Here is a 13749-nt window from a genome sequence, read left to right as displayed (position 1 = left end):
TCAAAAAAGCATATGGAACCCTTCACAATTCTCCTTGATATCAGACCTGAAAGGTGTCAAAGTGATTCCACACAGCCCTCTTTGACCATCAAGATCTAAACCTTACTGCAACTAGATGACGTTGAGGAAAAGCGACGATATACAGTCTTCTGTTTTGTTCTACAAACAGATGCACCTATGGAGCTCTAGACAGAAATATGCTGTGCTAGAAACAAAACACAGCTGCAGTAAAAAATACCTGCAATAAGAGCAGATACACATTTTGAATTCAGAAAACTGTAACTTCTCACTGTCCTCTATAAAAAGGCTGGGCAGATTAAACTGAGAGCCACAGATAATATTGGTTCAATGAATCTCGAAAACCCTGTACAAAAAAACCTTTCATTCAGGCTGTGCCTAAAATTCTACTTTTTTTTTGTGTCAGAAATTATAAATCAGACGTTCAACCTGACCAGAGATGTCCAATTTCAGTAACACTTTTCTACCAATTTAGAATTAGATGTTTTATGAAATTGCAGGTTAGCATGATTTAATATTTATATTTCATAGCATTTGTAGGTCAACCAATTATGATTAAATGCTGTAACAACATATAAGAGATGGTAGTTATGGCCCCCTTCCTATCAAATTTACGTCAGAGATGAAACAGAACAGATGAGTAGGGTGGGCGGTTCCAGAGACTACATAACAACAGCATGCTTAAAGTTCTATACAGTCAGAAACAGAGATCTTACATCACCACTAGTCTGGCTAGGGTCAGATTGTAAGTGTTTCCATTTGTAACAACACACAACTTAAAAGAGCCTGAAAAAGACTGGGATAATTCAGATTTAATTGACTTGTAAAAGATGTCATAGGAAATGCAAAGGAAGTTATATAATCTTCACATTAGAATGAAGCACCTCCTGGGCTTAGGACTTTCATTTGTATCTTGCATAAGTTTAAAAACAAAACAATAAACAAAGACCTGGATAAGGATAGTGTCTGATCACACTCAATACTTAAGAAAAAGAAAATACAGTGCGAATATACAGATTAAAAAAATTCTTCCTACTATTACCTCAGGTATTCATTTTTCAGTAAAACCTATAGAAATTATATTCAGAGACCATTTCTAGAAAAGGCTCCTCATAGCTTAATCTTACATTGTGCCAGGCCGGTTGCAGAGTTCTCTGCCTGTATGAATTCTAGTTTTCAGCCATCTTTCACCATAGGTTCCTGCCTACCAAGTTCTGCTGGAATTGTTCTGCAAGGGCCACCTATATGTAGCAATTTCTCCATGACATCAGCACAAGCAAGCATAATTCTTTAGCAGGTTTATTTTTTTCTGTGCTGACAGCAAGGTGGGAATGTCTCCCACACTATGCACTCCTTTCCTTTTCAACCAACGTAAACTCAGAAACTGTATGAGAGGTCTTAATGGGATTTGGAACGTGAGCAGCTCAGTTCTCACATATGTGGTGAGAAATGCCTACCTGTGGGTCCCAGAACTTTCTTAAAGTAGTTCATTGTTGGGGCTGCTGCATAGCCATGTACAGTATGGAATGAAAGTCTTAGCCTATAGAAGCACTTTGCTCCAGTGTATTGCTCACTTTATTCTTTTTCTTTTTTTTTTTTAATCAAAATCTACCATGAGAGTCTGAAACTAAGGCACTGCTCTAAAGACAACATTCTTGAAGAACGTTAGTTACAGAGGAAGAAGCTGCCTGTGTTATACTGTCAGCCTGCAGATTCTCATAGCAAAAGATTAACAAGAGTTACTATTTCCAGAAGGACTGATTGAGGAAAAGAGAATAGAGCAGCATTATAAGATATACAAGCTTCTTTTATGAACCAAAATAATTTGGACCATCAGAGGCCATATCTTAATGACGTAGTCACACAACACTGCTTTACGGGTAGCCCATAGGAGTATTACTCTAGTTAGGTCGAGACAAGTTGTGGACAGTTTTGAGATTTGAAAGACTCCAGAAAATTGAACTCACTCTCTTTAGGATGACTGTACAGCCTGTAAACACAGAACTACAGTTCTGAGTAGGTCTTAGAGCAGACCCTGTCCTTTTATAAAAGCTGAGAGGTTAAATTCACTGCAGAGGCAGATTTAAGATTTGTCAATATTTGAGCATACGCTTCCACCTTCATCTGACATTTTGTATTAACTTTCATCTAGAACCACTTGAAATTCTCAAATGGACAGTACACTTATCCACAAATACTGTGACACATAATTATCAAGATCGCAAATGCTCCAGTCTTTGGCATATGTGGACTGTATGAGTTAGGCATAATACCACAGCATGCACCAATACAGTACATATTTACTACCATCAGAAAGAAAGTAAATTATTCTTAATTTCATTAAGGTTGTAAGACAACAAGGCTCAGTAAAATTCAGAAGTAACAGATAAAAAGTCTTCAGCACCCTCCGAAAATTCAATATACACTGGTATTAATTAAAGTACTAAATAAAGTAAGTGTTTGTTTAAATATTGCAATAGTTTTGAATCAATCACTGTAGAAATGGTCAAAATAAGTTTCAGTTCTTCCAATTTTCCTCAACTCCCGTAAATCTTTGACAAAAATATAAATGCTTTTCAAGGGCAATTTTGAGCTTACATTTGAAAGTACATTTACACTTCTATATATCTAGATTGGACCAGAGGTAAGGCAAAGGTGTTAAATCAAGACAAGAGTGCCCCTCAGTGGCAGTATGTTGATATAAAAAACAACTATATGATACTTTAAAATAATATTCTGAATATTTATTTTCATCACTCAGGGACAAACGCTCCATTAAATCACCTTCTTTCAAAACTATATCATTACTAAGAATCAGAGATTTTTAGCACATAAAATTTAATAATGAATGAATTTAAGTACGTACATCATCAGGTATAAATATTTACTATAAAATAACAGTTGCTAAATACTAAACAGTTCATTTAGTAAGGGATGATGAAAAAGCAGGGCCATCATGGGGAGAGGAGGAGGAAGAGGAAGAACTCATAAACGAGGCAGAAACCACCCAATCCCTGTCCCTGAGCGAGCTGTGAGATATATGAAAAGATTTCAGTTGTCGTCCAGGCGAGCACATTGTCACCTGGCTGCTCCAATGCTGGGATAACGGGGCCAGTAGCCTGGAATTAGAGGGTAGGGAAGCCAAGCAGCTGGGATCTCTTTCCAAGGAAGGAGGCATTGACAAAGCGATTGGAAAAGGGGCACAAGCCCTCAGCCTTTGGAGGCGACTCCTGTCACGGATGAAGGAAAGATACTCCTTCAAGGAAGATGTTATATATTGCCCAAGCAAATGGAGAGAGGTATCCAGTACCTGAGAGAATTAGCCATGCTGGAGGTGATTTATGGTGACCTGGACAATGAGCAGTTATCCAAAGATCCAGATGAAGTCCAGTGCACAGAACCCATGTGGCGGAAGTTGGTACAGAGCGCACCAGCGTTGTATGCCAACTCATTGGTAATACTGACCTAGAAAGATGGAGATGGACAAACGGTGGATGAATTGGCTGGCCAACTCCGGGAATACGAAGAAAGTATCTCTTCCTCCCTCGTCTCGGCTGTGGAGAAACTGTCCCAGGAGATCCAGCAACTCAAAGAGGATAGGTCCTACTCCACACCTGTACGGACCAGTATCTCGGCTATTAGGAGTAAGCGTTCTTCTGCTCAAGAGAGAGGATATAGAGGGTACATACCACACGGCACCCTATGGCTTTATCTGCGTGACCACGGAGAGGACATGAGGAAGTGGGATGGAAAATATACCTTGACCCTAGAGGCATGGGTACATGAGTCGCAAGGGAAAACAATCACAAAAGGGGGTTCTTCCAGGAAAATTGCTGCTCTAGTTTCCAGTGGGCAGTTCCCCAGACAGAGTAGAAGGGCTGATCTTACTTCTGATCTTAATGAAGAGACTTCTGACTTCTGACTCGTATTTACAAGAAGTGAACAAATACTATGACCCGGACTAGAGGGGCCCTGCCTCCAGCCAGGTGGAGGAAAGGGACAACCGGGTTTACTGGACTGTGTGGATTCGATGGCCTGGCACATCAGACCCACAAGAATATAAGGCTCTAGTAGGCACCAGTGCACAGTGTACCCTAATGCCATCAAGCTATACAAGGGTAGAACCCATGTAATGGAGAGTGAAGACTAACAGTAGACTATCGTGGCCTGAATGAAGTCACGCCGCCACCAAGTGCTGCCATGCTGGACATGCTAGAACTTCAATACAAACTGGAGTCAAAGATAGCCAAGTGGTATGCCACAATTGATATTTCTAATGCATTCTTCTCAATCCCTTTGGCAGCAGAGTGCAGGCCACAATTTGCTTTCACTTGGAGGGGCATCCAGTACACCTGGAACCGACTGCCCCAGGGGTGGAAACACAGCCCCACCATTTGCCATGGACTGATCCAGACTGCACTGGAACAGGGTGAGGCTCCAGAACACCTGATTGATGACATCATCATGTCAGGCAACACAGCAGGAGAAGTTTTTGAAAAAGGGAAGGAAATAGTCCAAATCCTGCTGAAGGCTGGTTCTGCCATAAAACAAAGTAAGGTCAAGGGACCTGCACAGGACATCCAGTTTTTAGGAATAAAATGGCAAGATGGACGTCGTCAGATCCCAGTGGATGTGATCAACAAAATAACAGCCATGTCCCCACCAACTAGTAAAAAGGAAACAAGCCTTCTTAGGCGTCGTGGGTTTTTGGAGGATGCATATTCCAAATCACAGTCTGATTGTAAACCCTCTCTATCAATGACCCGGAAGAAGAACGATTTCAAATTGGGCCCTGAGCAACGACAAGCCTTTGAACAAATTAAAGAGGAGATAGTTCACGCAATAGCACTCGGGCCAGTCTGGGCAGGACAAGATGTACAAATATGCTCTACACCGCAGCCAGGGAGAATGGCCCTACCTGGAGCCTCTGGCAGAAAGCACCAGGGGAGACTCGAGGTCGACCCCTAGGGTTTTGGAGTCTGGGGTACAGAGGATCCAAGGCCCGCTGTACTCCAACGGAAGAAGAGAGATTGGCAGCATATGAAGGGGTTCGAGCTGCTTCGGAAGCAGTTGGTGCTGAAGCACAGCTCCTCCTGGCACCCTGACTGTCGGTGCTGGGCTGGATGTTCAAAGACAGGGTCCCATGTACACATCATGCAACTGATGCTACGTGGAGTAAGTGGGTTGCACTGATCACACAACGGGCTCAAATAGGAAGCCCCAGTCACCCAGGAATCTTGAAAGTGATCATGGACTGGCCAGAAGGCAAAGATTTTGGAATATCGCCAGAGGAGGAGGTAACGCATGCTGAGGAGGCCCCATTGTATAATAAACTACCAGAAAATGAGCAGCAATATGCCCTGTTCACTGATGGATCCAGTCGTATTGTGGGAAAGCATCGGAGGTGGAAAGCTGCTGTATGGAGTCCTATACGACAAGTCGCAGAAACTGCTGAAGGAGGAGGTGAATCGAGTCAATTTGCAGAAGTGAAGGCCATCCAGCTGGCTTTAGACATTGCTGACTGAGAAAGTGGCCAGTGCTCTATCTCTATACTGACTCATGGATGGTGGCAAATGCCCTGTGGGGGTGGTTGCAGCAATGGAAGCAGAGCAACTGGCAGCGCAGAGGCAAACCCACCTGGGCTGCCGCATTGTGGCAAGATATAGCTGCCCATGTAGAAAACCTGGTCATAAAAGTCCATCACATAGATGCTCACGTACCCGAGAACCGGGCCACTGAAGAACATCAAAACACCCAGCAGGTGGATCAGGCTGCTAAGATGGAGGTGGCTCAGGTGGATCTGGGCTGGCAACATAAGGGTGAATTATTTATAGCTCGGTGGGCCCATGACACCTCAGGTCACCAAGGAAGAGATGCATCATAGAGATGGGCTCGTGATCAAGGGGTGGACTTGACCATGGACACTATTGCACAGGTTATCCACGAACGCGAAACATGTGCTGCAATCAAGCAAGCCAAGCGGTTAAAGCCCCTCTGGTATGGAGGACGATGGCTGAAATATAAAGTGGGGAGGCCTGGCAGATTGATTATATCACATTCCCACAAACCCGCCAAGGCAAGCGCCATGTGCTTACAATGGTGGAGGCAACCACCAGATGGTTGGAAACCTATCCTGTGCCCCATGCCACTGCCCGGAACACTATCCTGGGCCTTGAAAAGCAAGTCCTGTGGTGACATGGCACCCCAGAAAGAATTGAGTCAGACAACGGACTCACTTCCGAAACAACCTCGTAGACACCTGGGCCAACGAGCATGGCATTGAGTGGTGTATCACATCCCCTATCGTGCACCAGCCTCTGGGAAAATCGAACGATGCAATGGACTGTTAAAGACTACACTGAGAGCAATGGGTGGTGGGACATTCAAACATTGGGATACTCGTTTAGCAAAGGCCACCTGGTTAGTCAATACTCGGGGATCTGCCAATCGAGCAGGCCCTCCCCAATCAAAACTTTTACGTACTGTAGATGGGAATAAAGTCCCTGTAGTGCACATAAAAAATATGCTGGGGAAGACAGTCTGGGCTACTCCTGCCTTGGGCAAAGGCAAACCCATCCGTGGGATTGCTTTTGCTCAAGGACCTGGATGCCCTTGGTGTGTAATGTGGGAGGATGGGGAAGTCCAATGTGTCCCTCAAGGGGATTTGATTTTGGGTGAGAATAACCAATGATCTGAACTGTTTGATGGTAATTGCTATGGAATACTGTATGTCATCACTACTATAGTTGCTACATATCATTTCAATGGTATTACAGTATTAATCACCCAGATTAATGAAGAATGAACTCTGATGAAACCGAGCAAAGTGCAGCAGTGATGGGACCAAAACTGGCTTCAGCATGCAAAAAATCCAACACCACACACCATCACTCCTGCCCTGAAGGACTGTTATGACAGATGGAGCCCAAAGTCATGGACTAAATGAACTCAATGGACATTTTAGAGGGATCGCCCATAGGCTAAGGGAATGATATCTGTGTGTATAGATATCAAAAGACAGGAAAAGTGGTGGTGATTAACTGGGATGTATTTGAAAGTGTGGGACCTGGGCATGACGTAGATGGTATAGAATAAGGGGTGGATACTGTCATGGTTTTGGCTGGGATAGAGTTAATTTTCCTCCTAGTAGCTGGTATAGTGCTGGGTTTTGGATTTAGCATGAGAATAATGTGATAACACACTTACGGTTTAGTCGTTGGTAAGCAGCGCTTATACTAAGTCAAGGACTTTTCAGCTTCCCATGCTTTGCCAGCGAGGAGGTGCACATGAAGCTGCGAGGGTGTATAGCCAGGACAGCTGACCCAAAATGGCCAAAGGGATATTCCATACCATATGACATCATGCTCAGTATATAAACTGGGGGGCAGCGATCACTGCTTGGGGACTGGCTGGGTGTCAGTCGGCGGGTGGTGAGCGGTTGCATCACTTGTTTTTCCTGGGTTTTATTTCTCTCTCTTTTTGTTGTTTTCCTTTTCATTACAATATTATTATTAATAATATTGTAATATAATATTATTATATTTTATTTCAATCATTAAAATGTCTTTATCTCAACCCATAAGTTTTCTCACTTTTGCCCTTCTGATTCTCTCCCCCATCCCACTGGGGGCCAGGGAGGGTGAGCGAGTGGCTGTGTGGTGCTTGGTTGCCTACTGGAGTTAAACCACAACAATTTGCCTATTATAGCTGAGTGGTTTTGGTCGGGTGTGTGCATACGTCTACACTTCCCTGTTATTTTTAAAGAAGAGAGATTGATTTTTGCATCAAGACTTCTCACAACAATTCTGCAGCATTCAAATTGTTTATTTAGTTCTGTGTCGTGAGCAGTAAGAAAGCATGCAGTAGTTCTTTGAGAACTTTAAAAACTGCAGTATCTGAATCGCCTGAAAGGCTTGCTGTGTGTACCAGGTTGTATTAATTCACTCAAAGAGTAAAACTTTGTCATACTTTGGAGTACTGTTCACAAATATACTGCTTTCAAAGCCTATCCTGAAACCTGCCTAGGCTCCTTCCTCCACACTGTGGCGATTATAGAAGTATAGGTCAAGAATATTCACTACTACAGGCTTAGACAAATAGCACCTCACTGCAGCTGATCACTGGGAACAACTGATGGGTACTAAACAATTGCGTGGGAGAACTGGAATAGAACAGATGACTGTTGTACTTTGTATGTTCATTAGCACTTGTTATCTAATCTGGTTATCTTTATATTCTTGCTGATTTAAATAAAAACAGGCCTTGAAGCATAATTACGGTTTAAGTTTTTTAGGGCTAAATAATCTCCTCCATCATATTTGACATACATAGCTGCAAAAAATAGTCATGGCTGATGACACCTGGTGGCAATGATCACAAAATCTGCAATTATTTTACACAACAGTATAACAATGTAATAATTTACTAGCTTCCAAGTACCGTGACCAATGCCCAGGAATCTGAAATCTTCTGAGAGTTTCAGTAAAGAAATTCTACTCACGTACATCATGGGAAATTCTCTTCAAGTAAAGTAGTTCTACTTACTAATTGTAACTTTGTCTTTATCCCCCAGCATGACATTGTTCGGAGTGAGATCTCGATGAACAATCCTTTTCTCTTTATGCAAATAACGAAGAGCTAGACAAAGCTTAAAAACAAACAGAAAGAGCCTTACAAAGATTCTTAACTACAACCTAAATAAAGGCACATAAAATTAAATTCATACCTGATATTAGTGCCTGAAGCATTACCTTGTAATTTTTTAGCCTAACAAACATAAACGGTGCTACTAATTACATGCAGGAAAGTCCTGGTAACAAAAAAAAAAAAAAAAAAAAAATTGAGGCCCTTACTTGGATAAATATATGCCATATTCTTTCTTCTGTAAACTGTTGCTGCTTTTGCTTCAAAGAGTGAAAGTGTTCTCCCAATGGCACTCCCTCTATGAGCTCCATGACTATGTACAATCTGTCATCTACATAAAAGAAAATGAATTAATAGAACATTACATTTCTACAGAAGGCATTTGAAAATAGAGTATTTGAGGTTAAAATATATTTTAAAAGCTGTTATTTTTTATTTTTAAAAAATTTATTTGTACAGACAAATACATTTTAATTGTAGTTCAACTCCTTGTTATTCCATTTTTTCCTCAATTTATATCACAGCAACTATAAGAAATTCACTGCCTGATAACCACTCAGTGGGCAGGTGTATGTAGCTAGCTCTTTATAAAAAAGAAAATTAAGACAATATGGCTGAGCAATCTATATCATCAATTCTACTAGTCAGTACAGCTTTTCTCCCTACTTAGCATTCCAGTTATAAATTTTGGATCCTAACTCTATAGGATGAGAATGATGCTTTCTATGCATTTACATTGCATCTAGTTTTACTGACAGATAAACAAATATAAATATTCTCACCATTTTTTCAATTTTAAAGGAATATAAGTCTGTCTGAACTGCAGCAGTTCAGAAAATATTACCATTTATTGCTCAAATTTGATACACTCCTTCCAAGCTGTAAGTGCTTTTATTATGTATTTCTATTTCTTCATTATGTACAATGTGGTAATTCTCTGCGTTTATACTTACTTTCCAAGAAGGTTCTATAATACCGTACAACATTTGGATGATAAAGCTACAATGAGGAAAGAAATTTAGATGTTTAGAATAGTTAAACTGATGGCACGGTATTTATAATGTTTAGCTACATATTGGAAGGAAGGATTCCACAAGGATTCCACAAACTTGCTTATGAACTGCAGTGCAGTAGACCTTCGCTGCTACCCCAAACACAAAGAAGTGCTGCACATTACTAGAGCAACCAGGAGGAAAATACAGCATGATTCCTATCCATTCTCCCTTTAATAACTGAAAGAGAGTAAATGAAGTTTGAAGACGGGCAATTACACCTGCATCAAAGTATTGGCTTTCTTAGGCTAAGAACACTAATGATCAGTCTGTTTTTTTAATTTTCAATTACAAAAAAGACTATCTTCTCGTATTTTAAACCCAAGAATTCATTAAATGGAACAAAGGTTCATGAGTTTTCTATCACAATCTTAATTTACAGAATCCCTGGAAAAAGTTCAAACACTGCCAACACAGAAAGTAAGAATCTTTAGTAACAAGCATTTGCACTGCTGCTAACAACACAGTAAGAAGTTTTTCAATATTGACAGCATTCAGGTAAAAGGGGCCAATATTGTACTGATCAGACAAAAATAGTAACAGCAGCTGGAAGTCCTGCTATATGAGAACTCACAGTTAATAATGCTAACAGCAGAATGCCCACACATGAATCATACCTGCTCTTTGATGATGGTTAATTCAGAGACAATATTCTTCACACTGCTGTCTCTGTCTTTTTTGTCCTTTCCAAATGCTGGATTGTGTAAATTGACTTCTTTCATTGCCAGGAGATTTTGTCCATTATGTTTTCTAACCTATGAAAAAGATAAAACTCTTGTGAAATTAATATAGGATAGGGACAGAAAAGATATTATTATGGCTATCAGACTAGTTTATCAGAGCCCAAACCTGTCTCACAAAAGCTACAATCATAGCTTTTTCTGTGTGTGATGTGATTAGCCAAAAGAACTGGAGCCCCACAATACAGGTTAGCAGTACACTGCTGAACTTGCCACAGTGTTTGAAGTAACACTGTGCCCAGTGTTGCTTTTCAGATAAAACATGCTTGAATTTCTGTGGTTTTACACAGATTTGTTAGCCTTTGCAATAGACAGAAATGCTGTTTGTGGAAAGGAATTAAAAGGAAGCAAAAGTAGGAAACCCAAGAGATAACACTGGTCAATCTTACAAATACAAGAGGGGACAAACAAAATCACAGTAAATACTAACAACAAGCCCAGATCCATAAAGGACCTTTCAGACCTGCATTCCCCTACTGAAATTCAAAGGATGGTAGTGCCTAAAATAGGTATTAGACCTTCTTCATGGATCCTCCCCTCAAACCTGTAAATTAATATCAAAAGGGAAGTTTACCTTATATACACTTCCAAAAGCTCCGCTGCCAAGGTGCTCTAAAATTGCATAATTGCCTATATGTTTTGTAGGTGCCTTACTCTGATTCGTGCTCTCAATACTTTCAGCAATTTGCTTCAATTCATCCTCCTGGTTATAAATTAAATGACAGATAAATAAATATAAAATATTTCATGCCTTTCTTGTGCTAAGAATGTGCAAAGAATACAGCTTCTTAAAGCTATGAAGGTTTTTACTTACCTTTAATAAATTTAGCCTTGATACCAACTCTTCATAAGCACTGATATCACGCACATAATGTCCAATATCAATGAAGATTTCAAACAAGTCAGTAGGGAAAAGTCTACAAAGATTTAAATTTTGATATATTTTAGAAACACTGTACACAGTAGCTATTAATCTACAGCAGAGACTTTTCAATGTTTCTTATTACAACTTACTTTAGAACCTTCTAAATAATACACTTATTTTTTACTAATCTATTCAGATATTAACCCTCTAACATTACATACATAGGCGTTAAAGGACCTTTCAAAAGTCAGACTTCAGCCTCCATGGGTTGGGTATTAATATAAATGCCAGTTCTCCAAACAAGTATAAGCCTCTTTAAAGTCAATGCACCTCCTGAGTTTCCAGTCGTTTCCCTACTTTTTTTCTTATAGCACTTTATATGATGCCTGTTGTCACTTTATCTAAGTTCCTTCCTGTAATGCATTAAGCGATAGGATTAACATTTGTCTGCATTTAAAGAATCACGACACCCATCTTGGAATTTTTGTCCAAGAAGTCTAGTCTAAAAGATGAAAAGGACTGAGAAAAGCAAAAGCTAACAGATAGTAGGCAATATTTAATTAGTGACATGCTTAACTGAAGGTTTGTTTCTTTTTAAAGTTCTGGCAGAAGTAGAAATACAGAAAATTAAGGCATTTGGCAAAATATGAAAGACAGCAAATCACTTTCAAAACTTGATATCAACCATGAACATTCATTACAAACTGGGGCCCTTTCAGTATAAAAATCCACTTTTTCAAAAGTAAAAATAACACAAAAGTTATATTTAGAATTCTAGTAATTTATGATACAGAATAAAATCATACAGAAACACTACTGACAGGCAGACCTCCTAGGCAGTATGATTACTATCCTAATCCCACAAATCAAACTGTTAGGTTTTACATGGCCTTTGTAGCCAACCTGGTGAAACTGTCATCTTACTAGTAAAAAAGGGTAATTGATGAAAGACATTTTCTCCCTATTGATCCAAACGTTTCAGTAACATTCCTAAGTAAACCAGCTTGATGCAAAGTCATTCCCACATGAAGGAGTGGAGGGCTCAGAGAAAAAGTTTCCTGCTCCTAGTTACTTGATACTGTCCAGGGCTGTAACTTGCATCTGCTAATCTTCAGGATAAAAGTATGGTTTATCTCCAACAGTATTAAATCTGTCCTCAACATATTTAAAAACGTTGATTCATGGGGGAGGAAGGAGCCCCTACAGAGCCAGGTTCTCTGGCATGCATACAATAGAAGTCCCCACACTGAACATCTAAATCTTGTAGGCTGGCACTGATGCAATGCAGGAATGGCTATCCATAGCTGTGGACAGGACAGAAGTTGCCCATTACTATTTCTTCTTGTTGAAAATAAATGACATTTAAAAAACATGTCTTTCTGATTGGAGCGACAACTTTTGAAAGCTATCCTAAAGGAGTTTCACAAAACATTTTGTTAACATACCTTTTAAAGATATGTCGATTTCTTTCCATACTGAAGAGAAATCTCAGGGCTCTGAAAGCATAACACTACAGCAGGAAAAATACTTAGATTAATGACAAATTTATACACAAATGGAAAAGCCTCTGATAAACATCAAGGATTCCCCTTGACTTTACACATTGGTAAACTTTGTACTTAAATGACTAGACAGATTACGTTATTAACCTGATAATGAAGAGAGTAAAAACATAGTAAGTTTCTCCTGTATTTTAAAAGTAGGCAGGGCCATTTAGGGGGGAAATAAAAGGTAAAAAAAAAAAAAAAAAAAAAAAAAAGAAGTGGGTGACTATAGCTATAGTACACACTGAGGAACATCTAAGTCTTTATCATCTCTTTTTATTTGCAGATAGCTCAAGACTTAAGACCTGCTCTCTTCTTCAATGCTGAAAAAGGTAAATGTAATCAGTGGTTTTGTAATGATGCAGTAGAAACAGCACTTTGCATTTTTTCTGAAAAATGCAGTGTAGAACACTAAGTTCTAACAGGGGACAAAAATGAAAAGTGAGAAAGAGAGAATGGTCAACTTTTTTTTTTTTTAATACTAAGTTCATATTTACAGAGATCTTTATGTACCTCAGTTTCTATCTTTATGTACCGTAGTTTCAATATGATCTCTACTGAAGAAAGTTTATTTTTAAAACAGCCGCTGGCAGGTAGTTAATACGTATGCTTTTATGCAACTCTTTTTTAATTCCATTTATCCAGAGTCAATAATATGGCACATATATGGCTGAGCAACCAAAGATGACTGTATAAAGTAAGCCAAAGGGAAATAAGGTATTGGGATCTGAAACAATGCAAATAGTAAATGTCTTTAACATAATTTAGAATTACTTCATTGCAGCAGTGACTAAAACACTACTATAGTCCAGTGTGATAATCCCTATTTAGACAACGGTAACTGTGTCTTAGTGATAACTGCAGAATTAATCCCCATGTTAAAAACA

The 13749-nt window shown here is 39.6% G+C and overlaps 1 protein-coding gene across 1 annotated transcript in view; it reads right to left on the bottom strand.

The window, feature by feature from the left end:
• Nucleotides 1–13749, bottom strand: part of NEK10 (NIMA related kinase 10) — a 123679-nt gene that overhangs the window by 85812 nt on the left and 24118 nt on the right. Inside the window, exons 16-22 of the mRNA XM_076331152.1 lie at nucleotides 12764–12828; nucleotides 11268–11370; nucleotides 11028–11156; nucleotides 10331–10468; nucleotides 9615–9660; nucleotides 8871–8992; nucleotides 8563–8665 (exon numbers count right to left, since the gene is read on the bottom strand). Of these exons, the coding sequence (XP_076187267.1) occupies nucleotides 8563–8665; nucleotides 8871–8992; nucleotides 9615–9660; nucleotides 10331–10468; nucleotides 11028–11156; nucleotides 11268–11370; nucleotides 12764–12828 (706 nt within the window). The remainder of the gene's footprint in view (nucleotides 1–8562; nucleotides 8666–8870; nucleotides 8993–9614; nucleotides 9661–10330; nucleotides 10469–11027; nucleotides 11157–11267; nucleotides 11371–12763; nucleotides 12829–13749) is intronic.

This window comes from Aptenodytes patagonicus, chromosome 2 (assembly GCF_965638725.1).
Source record: "Aptenodytes patagonicus chromosome 2, bAptPat1.pri.cur, whole genome shotgun sequence".
Lineage (NCBI taxonomy): Eukaryota > Metazoa > Chordata > Aves > Sphenisciformes > Spheniscidae > Aptenodytes > Aptenodytes patagonicus.
The sequence above is the reverse complement of the archived record's forward strand: the minus strand, read 5'-3'. Positions and strand labels throughout refer to the sequence as shown.